The sequence below is a fragment of the Chlamydotis macqueenii genome, chromosome 1, assembly GCF_036417535.1.
Source record: "Chlamydotis macqueenii isolate bChlMac1 chromosome 1, bChlMac1.mat, whole genome shotgun sequence".
In the NCBI taxonomy this organism is placed as follows: Eukaryota; Metazoa; Chordata; class Aves; order Otidiformes; family Otididae; genus Chlamydotis; species Chlamydotis macqueenii.
This window is the reverse complement of record NC_141556.1, coordinates 51,852,992-51,871,774: the sequence shown is the minus strand read 5'-3', so window position 1 is coordinate 51,871,774 and position 18,783 is coordinate 51,852,992. Positions and strand designations below refer to the sequence as shown.

Sequence of the window (18,783 nt, the reverse complement as noted above, 5' to 3'; positions counted from 1 at the left end):
CTCAGTAAAATCTGATTATTTGCTGAAATGCAGATGGGCAGTTATGTGCTCCAGTCAGCTGCTGACTTGCAAACACCTTGCAAGGAATTTGCCTCTTGGTGTTGTGATGAGTTAATGCTGGGCAGGCTTTGAAAGGTTAGCTCTTTTTCAGGAACGAGCTCTGAATTTTGTAAATCTGAGCCACCTAGCCAAACAGCTAGCTGGAAATATGTTCATAGGCTAGTCATTAGCATAATTATAAGAGCTGAACTGAGTTCTGTTGTGATAAATTCTGCTAGTTGTTAGGAAAATATAGATATGAAAAAAAATAATTATAATTTCTAATTAGATCCGCTAAGCAGAGCTGACAATAGGTTTCAAGAAAAGGGCAAATACAGCACAAAGCATGGTTTTCCTCAGACCAAAACTCTCTGTGAATTTGTTTTCACCAGTGAAACGAAAATCAGGGCTATCCTGAAGAGGAGAAGAGACTCTGGTGTCAAAGCATCTACTTAAGATGTAAAAGAGACAGACTCAGACTTGCTCCACCTGAAGGGATCTGAAGCCACATATCCCCTCTTCTCTGAGACATCTTCTCACCTAACTCTCAAGAGTTAGGTCATTGCAAAGTGAATCCCTGCAACGCCTTCTGTTGAATGTGTTGAACTTTTGTTTAAAACACTTAATACTCAATGAGGTCTGAAGGAAGACAGTGACTTTCCAGGCTGCTGTTTCAGGACTCCTCAGCAGCAGAGGCTGAAAGGACTTCAATTTTGGAGGGCTGAAAGGGATAAATTTTGGAGTGGCACCTGTGGTCTGGTTGGGAGGAATGGGGAGGGAAGGGGCCAGGGATACGGGCTCTCCCATTTACCACAGATAGTAGAAAATGGCAGCCAGCCACTGTGGCCTGTGAGAGGTTGCCCACCAGCTACCAGCAAACAGAGGAGCACAGCTCTGCCAGCTTTGCCTATCCAGCTTTTCCTTTTCCTACAAGTACCCCAGTTGAGAGATCCATACTAAACAAAATGGCACTTCCATGTTATCCCTAATTGTACAGTAGTGCAGTTAAAAATTAATTTGGTCTCCCAGTCTGATTAGAGATATTAACATCCCGTGTTGTAGGACCGTAGGGAGTGTCTCTGGTAGAAAAGGTGACGTCAGAAAGAAGTGAACATGGTTAAATACTTCCTCTCCTAACATCACCTTCCCATGCCTTTGTTTTAAGTGCAGTGGGTTTTCTGACATGCTGAGACACTTAAGCAGATGGTTAGCTGTGAATACATGGCTAGCCCACTGAATACTACCTGCGAGCTTAAGGTTGTTTACTAAAGGGAGGCCTCAATCAGCAGCTACATTACGAAGCCTTTCAGTTTTGGCCTTGCTCTGAAGCAGTGAGCTCAGGATCTGGCTCCCTTTGTATCCGCCATGGAGTGACTCTCAGTATCGTGAAAATATGAACAGTTACTTAATCTAAAGGAAGCCAGCTTGCCATATAAAATGATGAAATTATTTAATTCAATCTTTTCTGATAAAGAATAACTTATTTCCTTCTTTCACACATCTGGCTGAATGTGTTTGAAATCTTAATGCACTTTGGTTTTTCCATAAAAAATTGGCTATAACGAAACGTTACCGAAGCATATATGGACAGGCTATACCTGGCTGATCTAGACAGTAGCTGGTTGCTTTTTTGCAGAGAAAAGTGTTGGTTTAATCACAGGTTTCTCCAGTTACTGTAAATCTAATATGCTGCCCATAATCTAACAGATAGCACTCTGTAATAAAGGTTTTGCAAATGCAGATGGTATGTATGGCTTCTTAGGGTGCTTCCTGTGGTATTAAATATATCTTTCCAATATGAAACGTCACTTTAAAATCTCAGCATTTCTAGGCTTTAGAGCTACAGGCTAACTATTGCATCATTTACTATATTACTCCTTTTTTACATGGTATCATGAAACCGTTACTCCCGCCTTATTCTTAGCAGCAAGAACAAAAGCATGTTACAGTCCATCATCTCATACTTCCAAGAAACACCTGAATTAGAGTGTTTTAGGCCAGAAAGGAACTCCAGAGGTTATTTGATTTAACCCCTTGCTCAAAGCAGTGCTAACTGCAAAGTTAGATCGTTAGCTCATTGTCAGGCTGGAAGGAAGACTTTGCATTAAAGCAAGGCAACACAGGAAATGTGATATTACTGTGGTGTTATTGAAGGTGATTGAGATCTTATGATTCACTGGCAGGGAAACAGCATTTGTTAGTGAAAGCAGAGTACAGAAGGTAATGCAGTCAGCCACTTTAAAAAGAAGACACCATATATTCCATGCTCAGTGTGCTAATATAGGTAGGTGTAAACTGAATAAAATATCAAAAATAAAGACCTCAAGAAGTAAACAAACAGTTGAATAATTATTTCTTAGAACTATTGTCATTTCAAAAGAGTTATTAACAAACCAAAAGAAGTAATTTAATTTTCTTCCTCTAACATAATCTGAGATACTGATTGAATTAAATCAAAGCACAATTCCTCAAACTTTTATATGTTTTCCAGGCTCTCTATTTATAAGAGAGATAGTACACTTTAATTGGAGCATTATTTTGGGCAGCTGGTAAAGATTAGACACATCATGCAAAGGCAAAACATCTGTTCTGATCTGGACATTTTCAGCTGGCTGTCAATTCAGATAGGCATGAAAACATCCTTCTGTTCCAAATTCACTGTTAAAAGTGGTGAGCAGGGAATAGCACTATGGGCCTACATTACCTCTGCAGAGAAATTAATTGGTTTGCTATTGTATTCTACTCCTCATTAACAAAAGAAAGTTGAGGACTGGTCCATGACCACAAATCCACACAGCTTACTTCATATCCCCAAACCTTAATGTTAACTCCTCTACAACAGATTTGTCTTGCAATAGCAGTCCAAAAATAGAGCCGAGATGAAGCATTAGCAGTGCAGACAATCACAGAACCAGTGTTTGACATAGCTTTTTGGCTTTATTTTATCGACCAAATATATAATGAAGTTATGGCAACTCCATGAAAAGATGAGAAATATATCCTCCAGTTGATCCATATATTTTGGTAGTGCCACTGAAAATTTTCACTTGTTGTACACCAATGATTTAGAAGAAAACTGCTTCAGGGCCAGTGCTCTCTTCTAATTATCTGACTAATGCAGGAGGGCATTTTGCTGCACGGGAAATGTTCAGTCCTTACATCAATGTTTCCTTTTTTCAGCAAACATACAACACTTGGCAAGTAAGAAGAGCTAAGCTATTTGAAGATATCTGCATCCATGCTCTGTGCCCAAATGTCAGAATAACTGTATGCAAAATTTCTCTTCTTTATTGAATTACTTTACTCTGGCATATACAGAATTTTGAAAGAATTAAAGAATTTTCAAAAATTCCTATCAGTAATAAATAAAATCCCTAGAACACATATACTTTCAGCAATCTATATTTATGGGATTTTAGCATAGGAATTAGCTATTTCTTCAAATGATGAAGGAGGTGGACTAGAATCATACCATTTCATTTGATTTGATTAAAAAAAAAAAACAGATTCTATAATAATGGGCAAATAGTAATACTTGTTGGAACACACTAAAACGACTTTTACAGTACAGATATTACAGTCTTTCACAGGCAGCAGCAGCACAATCGTACACAAAGTTCAAACCTCACACCTACAAATCCAGCATCAGTCACCACATGCAACAATTATTGGTGATCCTGCCGTAACTTCAGAAACCTACACAGTCACTATCAAAAAGTATCATTTACCCAAAAGTAGATACAATCTGCTGAGATCTCATCTGCTCTCTGAGGATTTGCCCAGGTGGTAATTGTCCACACCAAATCCTGCAACTGATGCGTACAAAATCCCACTACAGAAGGGCAAACCCTAAATGACTCAGTGCATGGGACCTCTCTGGCTGGTTTCTGTATGGTATCTCCATGAAACTCATTGCATGTCTCAAACATACGCACCGTGGGACTGTGTCTCACCAGTGCTGCACTCCCAGGCTGTGAGGCAGCCTCACAGTTTCTCCTCAGCACAGCCTCAACACATTGGAGGGATGCCCCATGGGTGCTGCAGCGCAGCGCTGCACGTGTGTTGTGCTCTTGCACGAACACCATTGTACGAGGGGCCTTGCACGACTCACAGACCAGCTGAGGCTGGACACCCCACGTTGTGTTCCCAGTGCTGCATGGGCTGCGCTGCACTAAACTCTTTGCACTTGTGTGCAAAGGAAAAAAAATGGAGAGGATTAAGGCCATGATCCAGTGCAGGTGGAGAAGCCCTGTCCAATGCCAGGGTGCATCACCCAGCTTCAAGTTGCAATTTTTAGCAGTTTAGGCTCTATTTCATCAAGGGACATCTGCAGCAGCCAGAGCTACACATATTGGGGCCCAGACTATATCCAGCAGCTGTGTAACATGGCCCATACAACTTTTCACATTGACATGACTGAGTTGTAAACTCACTTAGTCACTTCCCACTTTATCAGTAAGCCCACAGTTGCTGTTAGCTGGGCCAAGACTCCTGAAATCCCCAGAGTAGGCAGAACCTGAGATTTTACTTTAGTTCATTATTTTTTCTTTGACTACACTGCGTTCACAGAAGGCACAAACTGTTTGTACCTCCCAAGAAGCTCTGCAAGAACTTTCTTTTCTGGGAAACTTGTAAGGATTGCAGAGCCCCAGCTCTGATATCCATTCACTCAAGCCTTGAATCCTCTATTTTTTTTTTCCTGCCCCACTATATTTAACTAATTAAGAAAAAATCCAAACCTGCATTAAAAATTGTTTTGTACAGAACAACTAAAACATACATGCTGTAGTATAATATGTGTAAAATATTATATATTTTTTATGATCAAAGGCATGTTCAGATGTGCTGAGAACTGTATCTCGTCTCAAAGTAGCATTCCCAAAAGAAGGTAATGAGGCAGATGTGAAAGCAAATACAATTCAATCAATAAATGCATATTCAGTTAAAATGTTGGCCTGATCCATACAAAGATTTGAAACAGTTAAGAAAGAAGAAATGCCACTGAACCCTCTGGTTCTCGTCTATTGATTACACAAGTAAAGGTTGTCAGTGGTCATTACTAATAGAAATAATCTTCAATTTAAATGAGAAATATCTTCCCCTTTGTGAAATTGGCCATTTGTTACATTGTATTTTCATTTATCATGAAATAAAAATTTCAGTTTAGTTCTTCATAAACTGTCAGCTTAAGATAAAAATCTTCAATCTTTTTTCTCTTTTTGCTAGCAAACAGCTGCTTCTCCTTTTTCTCTTCCTAACTTGTTAGTCTCAGTAAACACACACATACACATCTCTACTTAATACATTTTCTGTTACTGATTCAGAACCAGATTTTTTAAAAAGTCCCTGTAATTTAGGAACATTAAGTCTAATTTCAAGAGTGGCATCACTTGGGAGTGTTAATTCTCATTAAATCATCAGTTTTTCTCATGCAAGCTAAACCACAGAATTATTCATATTTAATTATTTAAAAGTTTTTAAATTAAAACACTTTTTCACACTTTTTATAATATTAGAACACTATTTTATAACTTATTTTCACCCTTTTCTTGTTTGATACAAATATTCTATCATCTATACTCATACCCTGTTTTAACAGTGCTCCTTTTACATCTTCTGTCTTGCAGCAGGGGGTCTCTCAGTATCTGAACTCAGATATTAATTTTGCAACTCTAAATTCTGTTTTATGTTTATACATTTTTCTATACTTCATTTCTCTTTAATAAATTGAACCATTAGACCCATCTGGGAATTTTCTGTTTTATTTTACCTTCTCAGATTCCCCAGCGAGTCACTAACGGTGTTCTTCGCCTCTTCTTTTCCTGGGTTAAAAAATCTTTCTTTCAGTGAACTGAACCCTTTGAAAGGCATTTTGTCTTTCTTCTTCAGTAAATCCCTTATGTTAACAAGCATTCACTTCTGCTGTCATGTTTCCTGGTATCAGACTCAGGAGCCTCCGCTGGTCCCCTCGGTGACCTCTACAGTAACAACCAGTTGCTCAAGAAAGCAGCATAGAAGAAAAAAAAAATAAAATCAAAACAGATCTTCCAGAAAGTCGGTTGGGAAGAGCTCTGGAGCGAAACCCCCTCAGAAGTGCTCAGGGACTCGGCGATGCACTTGCAGCAGCTCTCCACGCATCCGTGCCAGGTCGGGTACCTGTATGAGGGCAGCAAGTCCGGAGGGTGCGGCTGGCGAGCTGGAAGTGCTACCGAGGGCCGGTGTCCTGGCAGATGCAGCTGCCTGCTGCACGGACGAACCTCAGGCTGGCTCGCTGGGTCTCATTCTCAGTGCCTGCCTCCCTCCCGCCCTCCCCTGCCTCTTTCATGCTAAGATCCTGTGCAAGGTGGTGCTATAGTAACGGACACAATACCTGTCCTTAAGCCACTCCAGTTCATTAATAGGACCCCATCTGTGGCAAGGGCAAGAAGTTTATTAAACATTTACAAGTCCCTTCTGCAGGGAGGGAATTATTGCAAGCTACAGTTCCCATTCACTCTGTACCCCCTGCCCAGATGAGCCCCCCTACCCCAGGACACCTGCCGGTTTGAACCCTGAGCCACCTTCCCCAGCCTGGTCATTTATTATTGATGTTCCTGGGCCCTTGGACAGACAGACACAGAGGTGCATTGATGCCATGCTGCTTGAATAAGCAATGAAAGACTGGCTATAAACTAAATGCATTTCTTTTCTGAAACATGAAATGGCTGAAAGAGGTCAACCAGTCCAACTCAACGTGACTTCATGACTGCAACATACTTTTCTTAGTGGAAAGTGTTTAATGAAAACGCTTGTGGAAATGCAACCTGTCAGTACACTCATCAATCGTGCATGTTGCCTGGAGTCAAATGAAGAAATTCTGCTTTTGTCAAGGCCTTAGTTATCAGGTTTGGGTCATGAATGACAAGAAAAGAAAAAAAAAAAAGAAGCCCTATTTTGTATTGATCTTGGGCTCCCACCAGCCCTTCCCTATTCCCTGGGTGGAGGCCAAGGCAGAAAATTTCCAGGTTGTTAGAAAAATTGAGAGCTTTGCATTTACCATGTTCCCCTTGCTCTCCCAAGGGAAGTTAAATGAAGAACCTGTCACAGTACCCCGTCAGGCCATCAGCAGAAGAATTGGTTTCTCCTGGAAGCCCCCGGCTGTGAGTTGCCATGTGCAGGGCAGGTGGGGCAGGAGCTGCCCACCCATGAACCCCAGCTCCCGCTCTGCCACCAGCTGCCTGGTGCCCCTGAGCAAGCTGCTCTGGGGTCCCTCCCTGCTGCCCTAAACTCGTTGTTACCCTTCCAGGCACAGGGGCCATGCTTTCCCCCCTCACTCCTGTTCAGAGCTTGGTCTACCCAGACTCTACAGAGAGAGAGAAGGAAAAGAGAAAGCAAGAAAGTGATTCCTCCAGAGAATCAAACCACATCTGAGTTGTTTTCACTTACAGACTCCTCATTTTGGGGTTTGAACTGAGTGAGTAGGATTGAGTGGGACGTAAATCTGGGCCAAAGCAGGGCAAGGAGTATCTGGTCCTTCATTCCTCCTCTGGCTCCTTGCATGGGCCACCAGTCTCTGGGTTTTAGATGTCTCCATAATACAAGTACCAAATATCTGAATTGTCCCAATGCCGCTACAAGGAAGGGACTGTTGGACAAAAACATGTCCTCATGGTTAGATGTGGCAGGCAAGCAGCCTGCCCAGGAATCCTTTATTCCTAATGCAGATATAAAGGGGTGGGGCAGGAAGGGGCGGGAAGGGAAAGGAAAGCAATACTTGGGAGCTGAGGAATTTTTGCTTGGCTAGAGTCTCTTTGTTGCAGAACTGGTTACAGTTTCTTCCTCAGCTTTGAATAATTCATGTGCTGTAAAGCAGCATTGGAAAACTCCAGGCTCGGCACAGCTAGCTCACACCTGTGCCCCAGCAGACAGTCCTCTCACAGCGAGCAGTGAGTGCAGCAAGGGCCATGCGGCCAGCCAGCTTCCAGCACTATGTAGCCCCGTAGCCTGTGGCAGGGCTTCTCTGGGTGTATTCCTGTCTGGTTGGATCAAACAGCAACTGCTCTCACTGCCAACTCAAGGACTGCCTGGTAAACCCTCCCTGCAGCACGTCTTGCTGCCCTGGGACCAGCTGTACCTCCTCCTCCTCGCACTGCTCAGGCTTTAGTCTGGCTGTCTCCACAGCTGAGCAAGAGGACATGGTTCCTCTTGGTTTCTCACTCCGGACTCCTGGCCCTAATGCACCCTGGCCCACCAGGACATGCTGACAGCCAGAGCAGCAAGGTCAACACTGCGGAAAGGAGCACAGGCCCAACACAATCACATGCAGACGTTAAAACAAGGTCTCCCATTTTCAGAGGGCATACAAAAAATCAACACTAATGGGCTAACTGCCAAACATCAGAAGTATGTATGTTAGTAGGGAGCTCTATATATGTGGAAGTGTACAATGACATTTTCTTCCATTTACACAAACATCTATTTGCTAACATTCGGGATAGTTTCCTGAATGCTCTTAGGGCAGCTGAACACCTGAAACTGTGTAAGAACCCAGCTCCAAACTGAAAATGGTGCAAATCCCACTGCAAGGACTTTGCCTTGAAAGTCTGAGGGCTCAGGTTGGAAAGCGGTGTTCAATAACCAGTATCTCCCAACAGCTGTGGAACAGAGGTTTTTAGTTTGCCCTTCTTTCTGGACTTCTAGTCCTGCTTCAATTAAAGAGAGCACAGAGTAAACACAAGAAAGGAGCTATGCTCGAAATTTAGTGCTTTGTTAACTTATCCACACATTCCCTAATTGCATTTAGCACGAAAGTCTTAAGTCTGTCTTTTGTGCATCTGGGAATGCTTCAAATAGCTCCCTCAGAGACAGGTCCTGGCTGGCACCTCGCAGAGTATGTTCCCCTCACAGACCCCAATATGCATTGTGGAGCATCACCTGAGGAAATCTCTTCTCTTCCTTAACAAGATTTAACGTGATAGCCCTTATGGACCCAGCTCTCGTTCCTATTTTCTTCTTTCCTGTTTTAACCCTATGCTTTAAATTTCTTTTCCAGAAATTAAAGTACTCCATGGTGATTCTCCTTCTGATGTCTTAGATCTTCTTAAAGCACATTGTATTGTATCATATCATGGTAAGTCTGCTGCTTGCAAGCGGTAATCTAAGTCCAAGACACAGCATGATTTGGGCCTGCACTCGCAAAGAAATATTTTGCAAAATTAAAACTACTCCTGGCTCACGTAACTTGTAGCTATCGCTGAAACTAGAGATCCATATCCCCAAAGACCTCTAGTAAGGGTATATTAAAACTGTATTTTAGAGCCAGTATGGACACAAAAGCAGCATGCAGACAGCCACTGCTGTGGGCTCGTGTACTCGTAACCTCGAGTGCTCAGAATAAAAAGCGTTGTAAGAAAACTTGGAAACTGGTCAAGTGCACATATAGGAGATATGCCGTTCTAACCATAGCTGTGCCTGCAGACATGGGGCTAGATTTGGGATTGTGGCAACGCCTTAAGAAAGCTAGACATGAAAATGTCAGAGCTACCGAGAAACATAACTCTTACCTGGAAGAACAGTTTCTGCGGTGCAAGTAAATGTACACCTAGAGGCCATCTAATTTGTTACAGTTATTTCTTTTGTTGAAAAGCCTGGAAAAATCATTTTTATGCTACTCTGACTGTTGATTCCTCAAAATAATGGCTGGAGTACAGTCTTTGCCATGTTTGAAGGGAGATTTTTGCTGCTGGTTTCAGTGCAGGCTGCATAGCATACACATTTCACATGCAGGCGTCGTTCAGACCGTGGCTTCTGTTCACTACGATTCCTGACACAGCCTTGCAAGCAGCCACTTCTTCCAGTGTTGTAAAAGACAAAATTTTGAACTCTTTGCAAATATTTAATCATCATAGTCATTCACATCCTAACTCTAACACTCTGAGAAAGTCAATTTAACCCTTTGGTGTCTGTGATGAATTAGCATACAGCTGCTTCACTTCATGGTTTGAGGTCAGCCTTGACAACAACCAAAGGCTGCTGGGATCCTCCAGTGGAAACACACGCAAGTGCAGACCGTTGTCACAGCTCAGGCGCTCGTGGTCAGACTCGAATAACCTCGTTCATTTTTAATTGCTTTCTTTTGAGTCCAAGCTCATGTGATCACATCTGTGGTGTTTGTGAGCTGCTTGTTGGCTCACAGTTTGCTCTGGTTTTTCCTTTGAAGGAATTTTCCTTTGGAAAAGCAGCTTATTCATCTGTGGCTCTGGGCTTCCCAGGTGAATTTGTCTTACCAAGGCCTAGAAAATCCTAGGTGCCCTGTTTCCCTAACAATATTTCTTAAAATTAGATTTAATTAAAACGTTTTGGTATTTCAAAATTCTCTTTGGAAGTTTTAAATACCTACTTTTTCTTCAAAATGGAGCAAAATAATGAAGCAGAAGTGAGGAACATGGTTTCATCTGCACGTGGGCCATACAACTGGTAGACTTTGATGTCTACAGCAGTGTGAGTTTGACAATGGACAAGACCTATGTAAAAGTTGTCTGCTAGGTTTGTTGGTATCTTGTCAAGTGTGTGCTACTCTGCCGCTTATTTTTTATAAAATGTAGCAACTTAGCCTCCTAGAAATTTTTACTCCTGTAAAAATGATTTAAATTGGCTCAAAAGTTAAGAGAGGACCAGAGGAAGAGACAGCATGATTACATAAATTTTGGATCACACACAAAAAGTAGGTAAGAAATTCGATCACAGTTGGACAACAAATAAAAATAGAGGCTCCTGAGGTGCTAACAACAAATAAAACAATAATGGAAATAGGAACTTGTACTTACAGTTTTCCTTACTGGAAACTGCTAATTAAATTGTAATTTATTACACCTTTATTACACAGTAGGTATGAGGGTTTTTAAAGTATTTCTATCTGGAAAGCTATTATGTAAAGTACATTTGTTTCCCTTCAAAAGAACAAAGCTTCCACGTCATTGCACTAGCTACTACAGGTACATTTAACACTAGAAAACATTTATTATTTTCAATTTCTTACAAGTAAATATGTTAAACATGAACTTCTTCAATAGAAGCCCACTCTAAGGTTAAAAAAAAAAGTTCCCTATATAAAGCAATAATCAGTGTGCAAAACATAGTTTTCTAAATCTGCTATTTTTTGTCTGACTTCACAAACACTCTTCACTGCTCTCCCGAAAGTGAATAGGTCTAAATGCTGAGAAAGCATGACAATACACCTACCAGGAAAAAAAAATGGGAAAAATAAAGCTGGTGTATTGAATATGACGATTTCTGTGCATACAGGAATGCTCTATGCTATTAAAAAAAAAACCACCAAAAAAACCCCACCAGATTCTTTTTACTTTCACAAAGAAGTGTAAGACTTGTAGCTGGAGAAGAACACATTTATGTTTGCAATTTATCTGAAAGTTTATTGGGTTATAGTGACACCTTATGGTAGTTCTATTACATTTCACAAATCGTTTGGAAAGTTAAGATCTCTTCCAGCCTTTCACAGCCTGTCACTATCAGCAAGGAACCGCTTCGATGTTTTTAGAAATCTTTTTGTAACAAGTTACTCAAAAGATCATGCCACCTCTTCAAATTTGTCTGGTTTCCCTTTTGCCTTTACTGGGAAAATAGATTTTAAAGGGGAATAGTCCTTGGTGCATTCTTGTCTCTGTTTAACAGATAATCTATGCCAGGCAGTACATGGTATTCAAAATTCTCTGTGGTGATACCCAGTTTCTGAGTACGGTCTCTTACTGGATTGATTCACCAAATTACAGCACGTAGTTCATTGTGTTCCTCTAATCCCAGATCTGAACTCTTTAAATGAAAACATCATGATAGAAGTAAAAGAAAAAAATATTTCCTTTTAAACACAGTTGAAAACCAAAATTGTGGAATATGTAAATAAATATCAAAACTAACTAAAATGTGAAGATCAGACTTATAAAATCTGCCTTCCTGGAGCTCTCCCATACATGAATTTTCTAGTGTCTAATAGGATCTATCTCACTCTACAGCCACCTCCCTCACTTGAAGTGTGAAGTTGATACTTTTAATGAGCCAACAGTTTCCATAAAACTTACATGAATTCCTTACCTTTATTATTTATGGGAAAATAATGGAAGATTGGCAAGGAGGATTTTAAACAGGCCTAAGTGACTTCCAGCTGGGATGTAGAAAACCCCATACAGCACACTAATCTTTGTTTGGTCTTGTGTGCTTGACAAGTAGAACATCTGTGTTTAGATAACACAGGCCTGGGATAGTCTCACAGGCACCCTATCAAACACACTTGAGATTCCTGCCCTGCTGTTGGAAAGATCAAAGCACAGCAGTAAATTACGCCTGCGTGAATCCCTGACACACAGGTGAAAACAGCAGCTTCAGTCACTCTCTAGCAAGGACCAAGCTCCGCAGTTCCTGCATCCCTGTTTCTGTGCCTCTGTGTGCTGCTTTGGAGATCCCCTGGTTCACAAGGTAACAAAGATAAATTTACTCTTTGAATTTTAACTGTGGTTTTGTGGTTGTTCCTGCGTCCTGCTTGTGTCGGCTCGCTCATTTGGTGTAATCGGCAGAATCCAGGAAGAGCTATGCCATGGCTGCCAAAAAAGTTGGGGACCGGCGAGGCCACAATGGCGACTCCCCATATTCCGGGATGGCCCAGTACTGAGCACTAGACCCCCCTGGCCGCTTTCCAGGCTACATTGGCTCCGCCAGAAGCATGGCTTGAAATAGATGAGGGAGCAGCAGTTACCTCTTAGGTTATTGAAATGGCTGTGCGCAAGTTGCCATAGAAAGCAGCATCAGATTCTTCTTGCCAGCTAGCGGGGAGATTGGGATGGTTGTTAGCTACTGGTCTTAGAGCTCTTCACCGTGGAGTTGTTGCATTACAGAGTAAAATGAGAGAACCAGAAAAAGAAGTCGGGACTTTACAAGATGCAAAGGTGATTGTGCAAGAAGTAATTACTATTCAAGCAGAGCAGTGCTATGAGCTGCAACATAATGCAGAGCGGTTGGTAGCACGTATTCCTAATAAATGAAGGGATGGATGTGGAAAAATAAGGTTTTGATTTCCCAAGCTCGTGCTCTCACCACAAAACAGTCATGGAATCCTGAGGAATGGGATGGAAATATTTAGAGTGAATCCTTGGACTCCAACACCCAGTCTGAATTTGATCCAGATTCAAAAAGCAGGGAGGTGGTGGAAGCATGACCTCCCGTACAAATGATGGGGCAGCAGGAATGAGCAGACGGGGGAGTGAAGATCACGTGTACTTACACTCCAAAAGAATTAAGGGAATTTTTAGAGATCTATCAGCAAAAGAGTGGGGAAAGCTGTGGGAAACGGTGATTCCACCCCCTGGATGATCAAAGAAGACGGAAAAAAACAGACTGCTTAATATATATGTGCAGGCTTATATTCTTTCTTTAGAACATGGTCACAGAACAGTCAAAACAAGATGAATCTTAAGATATGAGGTACAAATAATGTACTGGGCTGGAATGCTGCCCAGAAGTATGTGTGTTTACCAGATCGGAACACCATCTGGAGAGTGTGTGTGTTTGAAATCGAGTGCTGTACCAAGTGTGAAGAACATCTGGTTCAGCTGCATTGTTTCCAAGATCATTATCTGAAAATATATAAGTTGCTGTTATACTCCAATAAAGTAGTTTTACAGGCATAACTCTGAAACTTCTGTTTTCATTCGCAGCAAATGGTGCTCCATATGAGGAGCAAATTATGAGATTCCTGCGGTGACCGCACAGCCCAATAGAAGACTACTGTGTGCGAATCTCAGAAAGAGAAAGCAACCTCCACTGAACGGGTGAGTTGCAGGGCTGTTTGGGTGTTATGGGTCAAGCTGCCTCCAATGAACATAAGTTAGAGTGAAAAATTCTATCGAGAATAGTTAAGGCTTCTATTTATTGTCTCACTGATGTACAGTTAGCTACTCTTTTGCTTTGGGTAAAAGAACATTGTACTTGGTTTCCATCTGAAAGGACTTATGAAAGTGAGTAGTGAGAAAAGGTGGGAAAAGAATTACAGACAAAAAAATCTCTAGGTTTTTCAGTTTTGGATTATATTATTCTGGCATGGAAAGTGGTTTTTACAGTTCTGAAAAAATTTCACAGGGCAGAAAAATGTGATGGCTGATGTTACTATCCAAAAGCAATCAGCCGCTTCAGAAAATATTTATAATACAGTGGCTGTGGAAAGTGTTGAAGGTGATAATTCTGACTGAGCTCAAGATGATCCATTTGATCCAAGACCTATCAATCCTCAGAAAGAACCAGATCTTTATCCTCCGCTCACTCCAGTAAAGGAGATGGTGGTGGCACCACCAACTGCTACAAGTATATTTCAAAAGGCAACAGCATAACCTTGCGAACAAGCCACGACAATGTTAATAGACTTTGTAAGCCCTTGTCCTCCTGTTGTACAAAAGAGGGTTGACACTAACAGAGACAAAAGACCCAAAACAATTATGCAGAAGTATCAAGATGTGGCACTTGAGAAGGGGGATACTGAAGCACTTACTGTGTGCCCAGTGATATATCACCCAAATCAGCCAGCAGCTTATGATCCTATAACCTATGAGATTATAATTTAAAAAAAAATTGGCATTTATATGTTATTGATCTTAAAGATGCTTTTTTATTATCTCATTACACCCTGATAACTGTCAATATTTTGTTTTTTCATTGCCAGTCCCTAATAACAAGGAGCCTATGCCTAGGTTTCAGTGGACTGTTTTACCTCAAGGTATGAAAAACAGCCCCACAATCTGGCAAACTGTTGTTGCTTTTGCAATAGCCCCAACAAGACAGACATACCCTGAAACTCATATCTATCATTACATGGATGAGCTATTAATAGCTACAGAGTCAATAGAACTGGGTGAGATGGTGTAGAATCATATGCGGAAATCTTTGGAAATTTTTGGATTACAAATTGCGCCAGAAAAAATACAGAAAACAGCTCCATGGCAATATTTAGGATGGAAATCAACTGACACACAAGTACAACCTCAGAAATTAATTCTTAAGCACTCTATTAAAACTTTGAATGATGTACAACAACCGTTAGGAGCAATTAATCGGGTACAACCCATATTAGATATTTCCATGACTGAGCTTAATAATTTATTTGCTATACTCAATGGAGATTCAGATCTCACCTCTCCAAGAGAACTCACTCCAAAAGTAGAAAAAAAATTACAGGCTGTTGCTGAAAAAAATTGGCACTGGTAGTGCTGATAGAATTGGTCCAGCATTACCCATAACTCTTTATGTTTTGAGAAGTATAAAATGCCCTATTGCATTAATAGGATAGCATGATGTAAAATGAAACACAGGGTTGCATTTAGAGTGGTTATTTTTACCCAATTCTCTTCATAAAACAGTAACACTTCCAATAGAACCTGTGATTGTATTCATTCAAAGAGACAAAGAGCGAGTGCAAGCTTTGTCGGGCAGAGACCCTGATGAGATTTGTTTACCAATGCAAAAGGTAGACTTTAACTTTTGGCTACAACAAAGTCTTTCTATCCAAATTGCCATGACAGATTATTTAAATGTAGTGACCTATTCATTGCCGCGCTGCAAGTTGTTGCAATCATTGGCAGTTTTGATATTCAACCTCAACCAATAATCTCCCAGACGCCTCTTAAGGGAGCAAGAACAGTTTTTGTGGACGGTTCAGGAAAAACAAAAAAGGCAGCGGTCACTTGGCTTGAGAACAGCCTGTGGAAGCCTTCAATAGTGAAATATGAAGGTTTGACTCAATTGGTGGAATTACAAGCATTGATACATGCTTTAACCTATTCAGTCAAGAACCTTTGAATGTTATTTCAGATTCTGAGTATGTGGTTAAGTTGGCACAAAGATTACCAAATGCATTTCTAAAAGAAATAGATAATCAAAATTTATTAGACCTCTTTCAACAATTGGCTGATACACATTTGCAAAGGCAATGTCCATTGTTTTTGTTACACCTCCATTCTCACACTTCATTATCAGAAGGAAATTCATTTACAGATTATTTCACAGTTAATACAGTTTCTTTTCAAAAGACAGCCATTTCGCATTCTTTCTATCATCAAAATGCCTTAGCATTCGGAAAGATGTTCGTTCTCATTAAATCACAAGCAAATGATATAATCTGCATTTGTCAACAAATTGTAACAATACCCTCACATTACGGTGTCAATCCCAGGGGTTTACACTCCAATGCCATCTGGCAATCTGATGTAGCTCATATTACTTCTTTTGGCAGGCAGAAGTTTATACATATCACAGCAGACACATTCACTGAATTCATTGGTGCGTCTGCTTTAACAGGAAGGAAAAGTAAAGATGTTATAAAACATTGGACACATAGCTTTGCTATAATGGGAGTTCCAACACAAATTAAGATAGATAATGACCCCACTTACAATTCACACAAAGTCCTTTTGTTTCTACACCAGTGGGAAATGGAACATGTTACAGGTATTCTTCACTCCCCAACTGGCCAGGCTATAATAGAAAGGACACACTAGACATTGAAAAACACGATCCTTAAACAAAAAAGGGGGAATATCTCCCCACAGGAACAATTAGATAATACCACATATACTTTAAATTTTTTGAATCTCACAGCATTGCCATTCTCAACTACGGCAGTTGAACACCACTTTCAAGCTTCTTCACTTTTTCCCACTAGACGAGAAGTTTGGTACAAAGACATTAAGAATCCTCAGATATGGGAAGGTCCTGTAGAATTGATAACCTGGGGGAAAGGGTATGCATGTGTTCTTCTTCCAACAGGTCCGTTATGGATACCAGCAAAACTTGTGAAACCATACCGTGAGTTGGAAGGATCACGACCAGAATCCTTTATCCCAATTCGAGAAAATGTAACTGAGGCTTCAGACTTTGAGGAAAAGGAAACAGTGATGCAGAACAACCTCCTGATGTCACTTGGGGAATGCTGAAACAACTACATCAATCTGCAGGTACCACTATGGCAGCGGTTGGAGCTGATCCAAACCCAGTTAATACATTCTTGCATATCTTGCAGCAGTTGCAGCTTCTACTGAGAAGCAAAACGTTGTTTTCTTACTCCTTTGTTGTAGTAATGTCATAGATGCAAGAGCTTATTGGGCCCATGTGATGGAACCACTGCTTGTTAAATCGATAACCTGGCAGGACCCTGAAGTGCCTATTTCTAACAATGACACATACTGGACAGGAGGTACATGGATCCCACCAAATGGCCAGTTAGTGGAGAATTGAGATTCAACACAAATAAATGAGTCACAGCAATATCAAGTAAGTTTACCTCTGGTTTGTTTGTCAAACATGGAACATGATTATTGTTTAATGTTTCAAGAGAAATTCCTGCTGTTGGAAAGATCAAAGCACAGCAGTAAATTACGCCTGCGTGAATCCCTGACACACAGGCGAAAACAGCAGCTTCGGTTACTCTCTAGCAAGGACCAAGCTCCGCAGTGCCTGCATCCCTGTTTCTGTGCCTCTGCACAGGTGCTGCTTCAGAGATCACCTGGTTCGCAACATAACAAAAATAAATTTGCTCTTTGCATTTCATCTGTGGTTTTGTGGTTGTTCCATCAGCCACCTCCATTGCACAGTCTGGCAGCTTGCCAGAGCCGGACCATCCAATGGAGCTGCAGAGGCGCAGGTTAGGCTCCCTTCTGCAGCCCCTGATGGCAAAGAAACCATCTCCAGCTGAAGAGGAACAAGCACAAAGTTCAGGCTGCCACTATCTTAAAGTCAGAATTCTTTTACCAAGTGTCCTGGTTTCGGTAGGTTTCTATGTGTAGGCATCTTAGTCACAACGTATTTGCTGAATTTGACCATTAACATATTTACAAACAAATTGGAAATCATAAACCCAATTTATATGCATTCATATTTCTCCTGTCAGTCTAGGCCCCTGTCCTGGTTTTGGCAGGGATGTTGTTCATTTTCCTCTCAGTAGCTGGTGTGTTTTGGATTTTGTATGTGAAGAATGTTGATAAACACTCTGATGATACGAGTTGTTGTTAATGAGACCAAGGACACTGTCCGGCTTTCCAGGTCTCACTAATGTGCAGATGCAGGAAGCTGGGAGAAAGACAGACAGAATAATTGACCCAAACTGGCCAAAGAGAGTATTCCATGCCACAAATGTCATGCTCAGTATATAAGAGGGGATTGCCCATGGTGGAGGGCATCCATCTTGTCTCTCTCTCGCTCACTGGCATTGTTCCCTCTACCTTGCTGGCTCCTTTTCGCTCCTTTGCTTGCTGCTTGGCTTCATTTCCGTGATCACTGCTCGGGATGGGCTGTATCGGTCATTGGGACAGTGGGTGGTGAGAAATTGTGCATTGTTCACTTTGTATATTTTAGTATCCTTATATTCTGTTATTATTGCAGTTTTCCTTTGCTATTCTAGTAAACTGTCTTCATCACAACACATGAGTCTTCATTTCTTCCCAACTCTCTCCCTCATCCCACTGGGGAGGGGGAGGGAGAGTGAGAAACTGTGTGGTGACTAGGGCTAAACCACAATACCAAGTATCACCAGGAAAGAAATTATCAAAGCTCTCTGATTTTTGTTGCCCATCTACCACTTTACACAGCCATGCGCTGCCTGTGAGCATTCATGTAGGAAACAAAAATGAAGGGAGAGGAGCTGCGAAGGATGACTGTACCAGAAAGGGCCTGGAAGAGCAGCAGGCACAGAGTCCTAATAAAAAAATCCGACAA

At 41.3% G+C, this 18,783-nt stretch overlaps 1 protein-coding gene and 1 long non-coding RNA gene across 2 annotated transcripts in view; one reads left to right on the top strand and one right to left on the bottom strand.

Annotated features, from left to right (window-relative positions):
* The window catches only part of SLC17A8 (solute carrier family 17 member 8), a 30,277-nt gene extending 24,325 nt beyond the window's left edge, over positions 1-5,952 (bottom strand). Inside the window, exon 1 of the mRNA XM_010117075.2 lies at positions 5,810-5,952. Within this exon, the coding sequence (XP_010115377.2) occupies positions 5,810-5,952 (143 nt within the window). The remainder of the gene's footprint in view (positions 1-5,809) is intronic.
* A 3,095-nt stretch (positions 5,953-9,047) lies between these two features.
* LOC147602033 (uncharacterized) lies at positions 9,048-18,488 on the top strand. Its single transcript, XR_015257570.1, has 3 exons — positions 9,048-9,148; positions 13,743-13,856; positions 16,840-18,488. It is a non-coding gene; the product is annotated as an uncharacterized LOC147602033 (long non-coding RNA).
* The last annotated feature ends 295 nt before the right edge of the window (positions 18,489-18,783 follow it).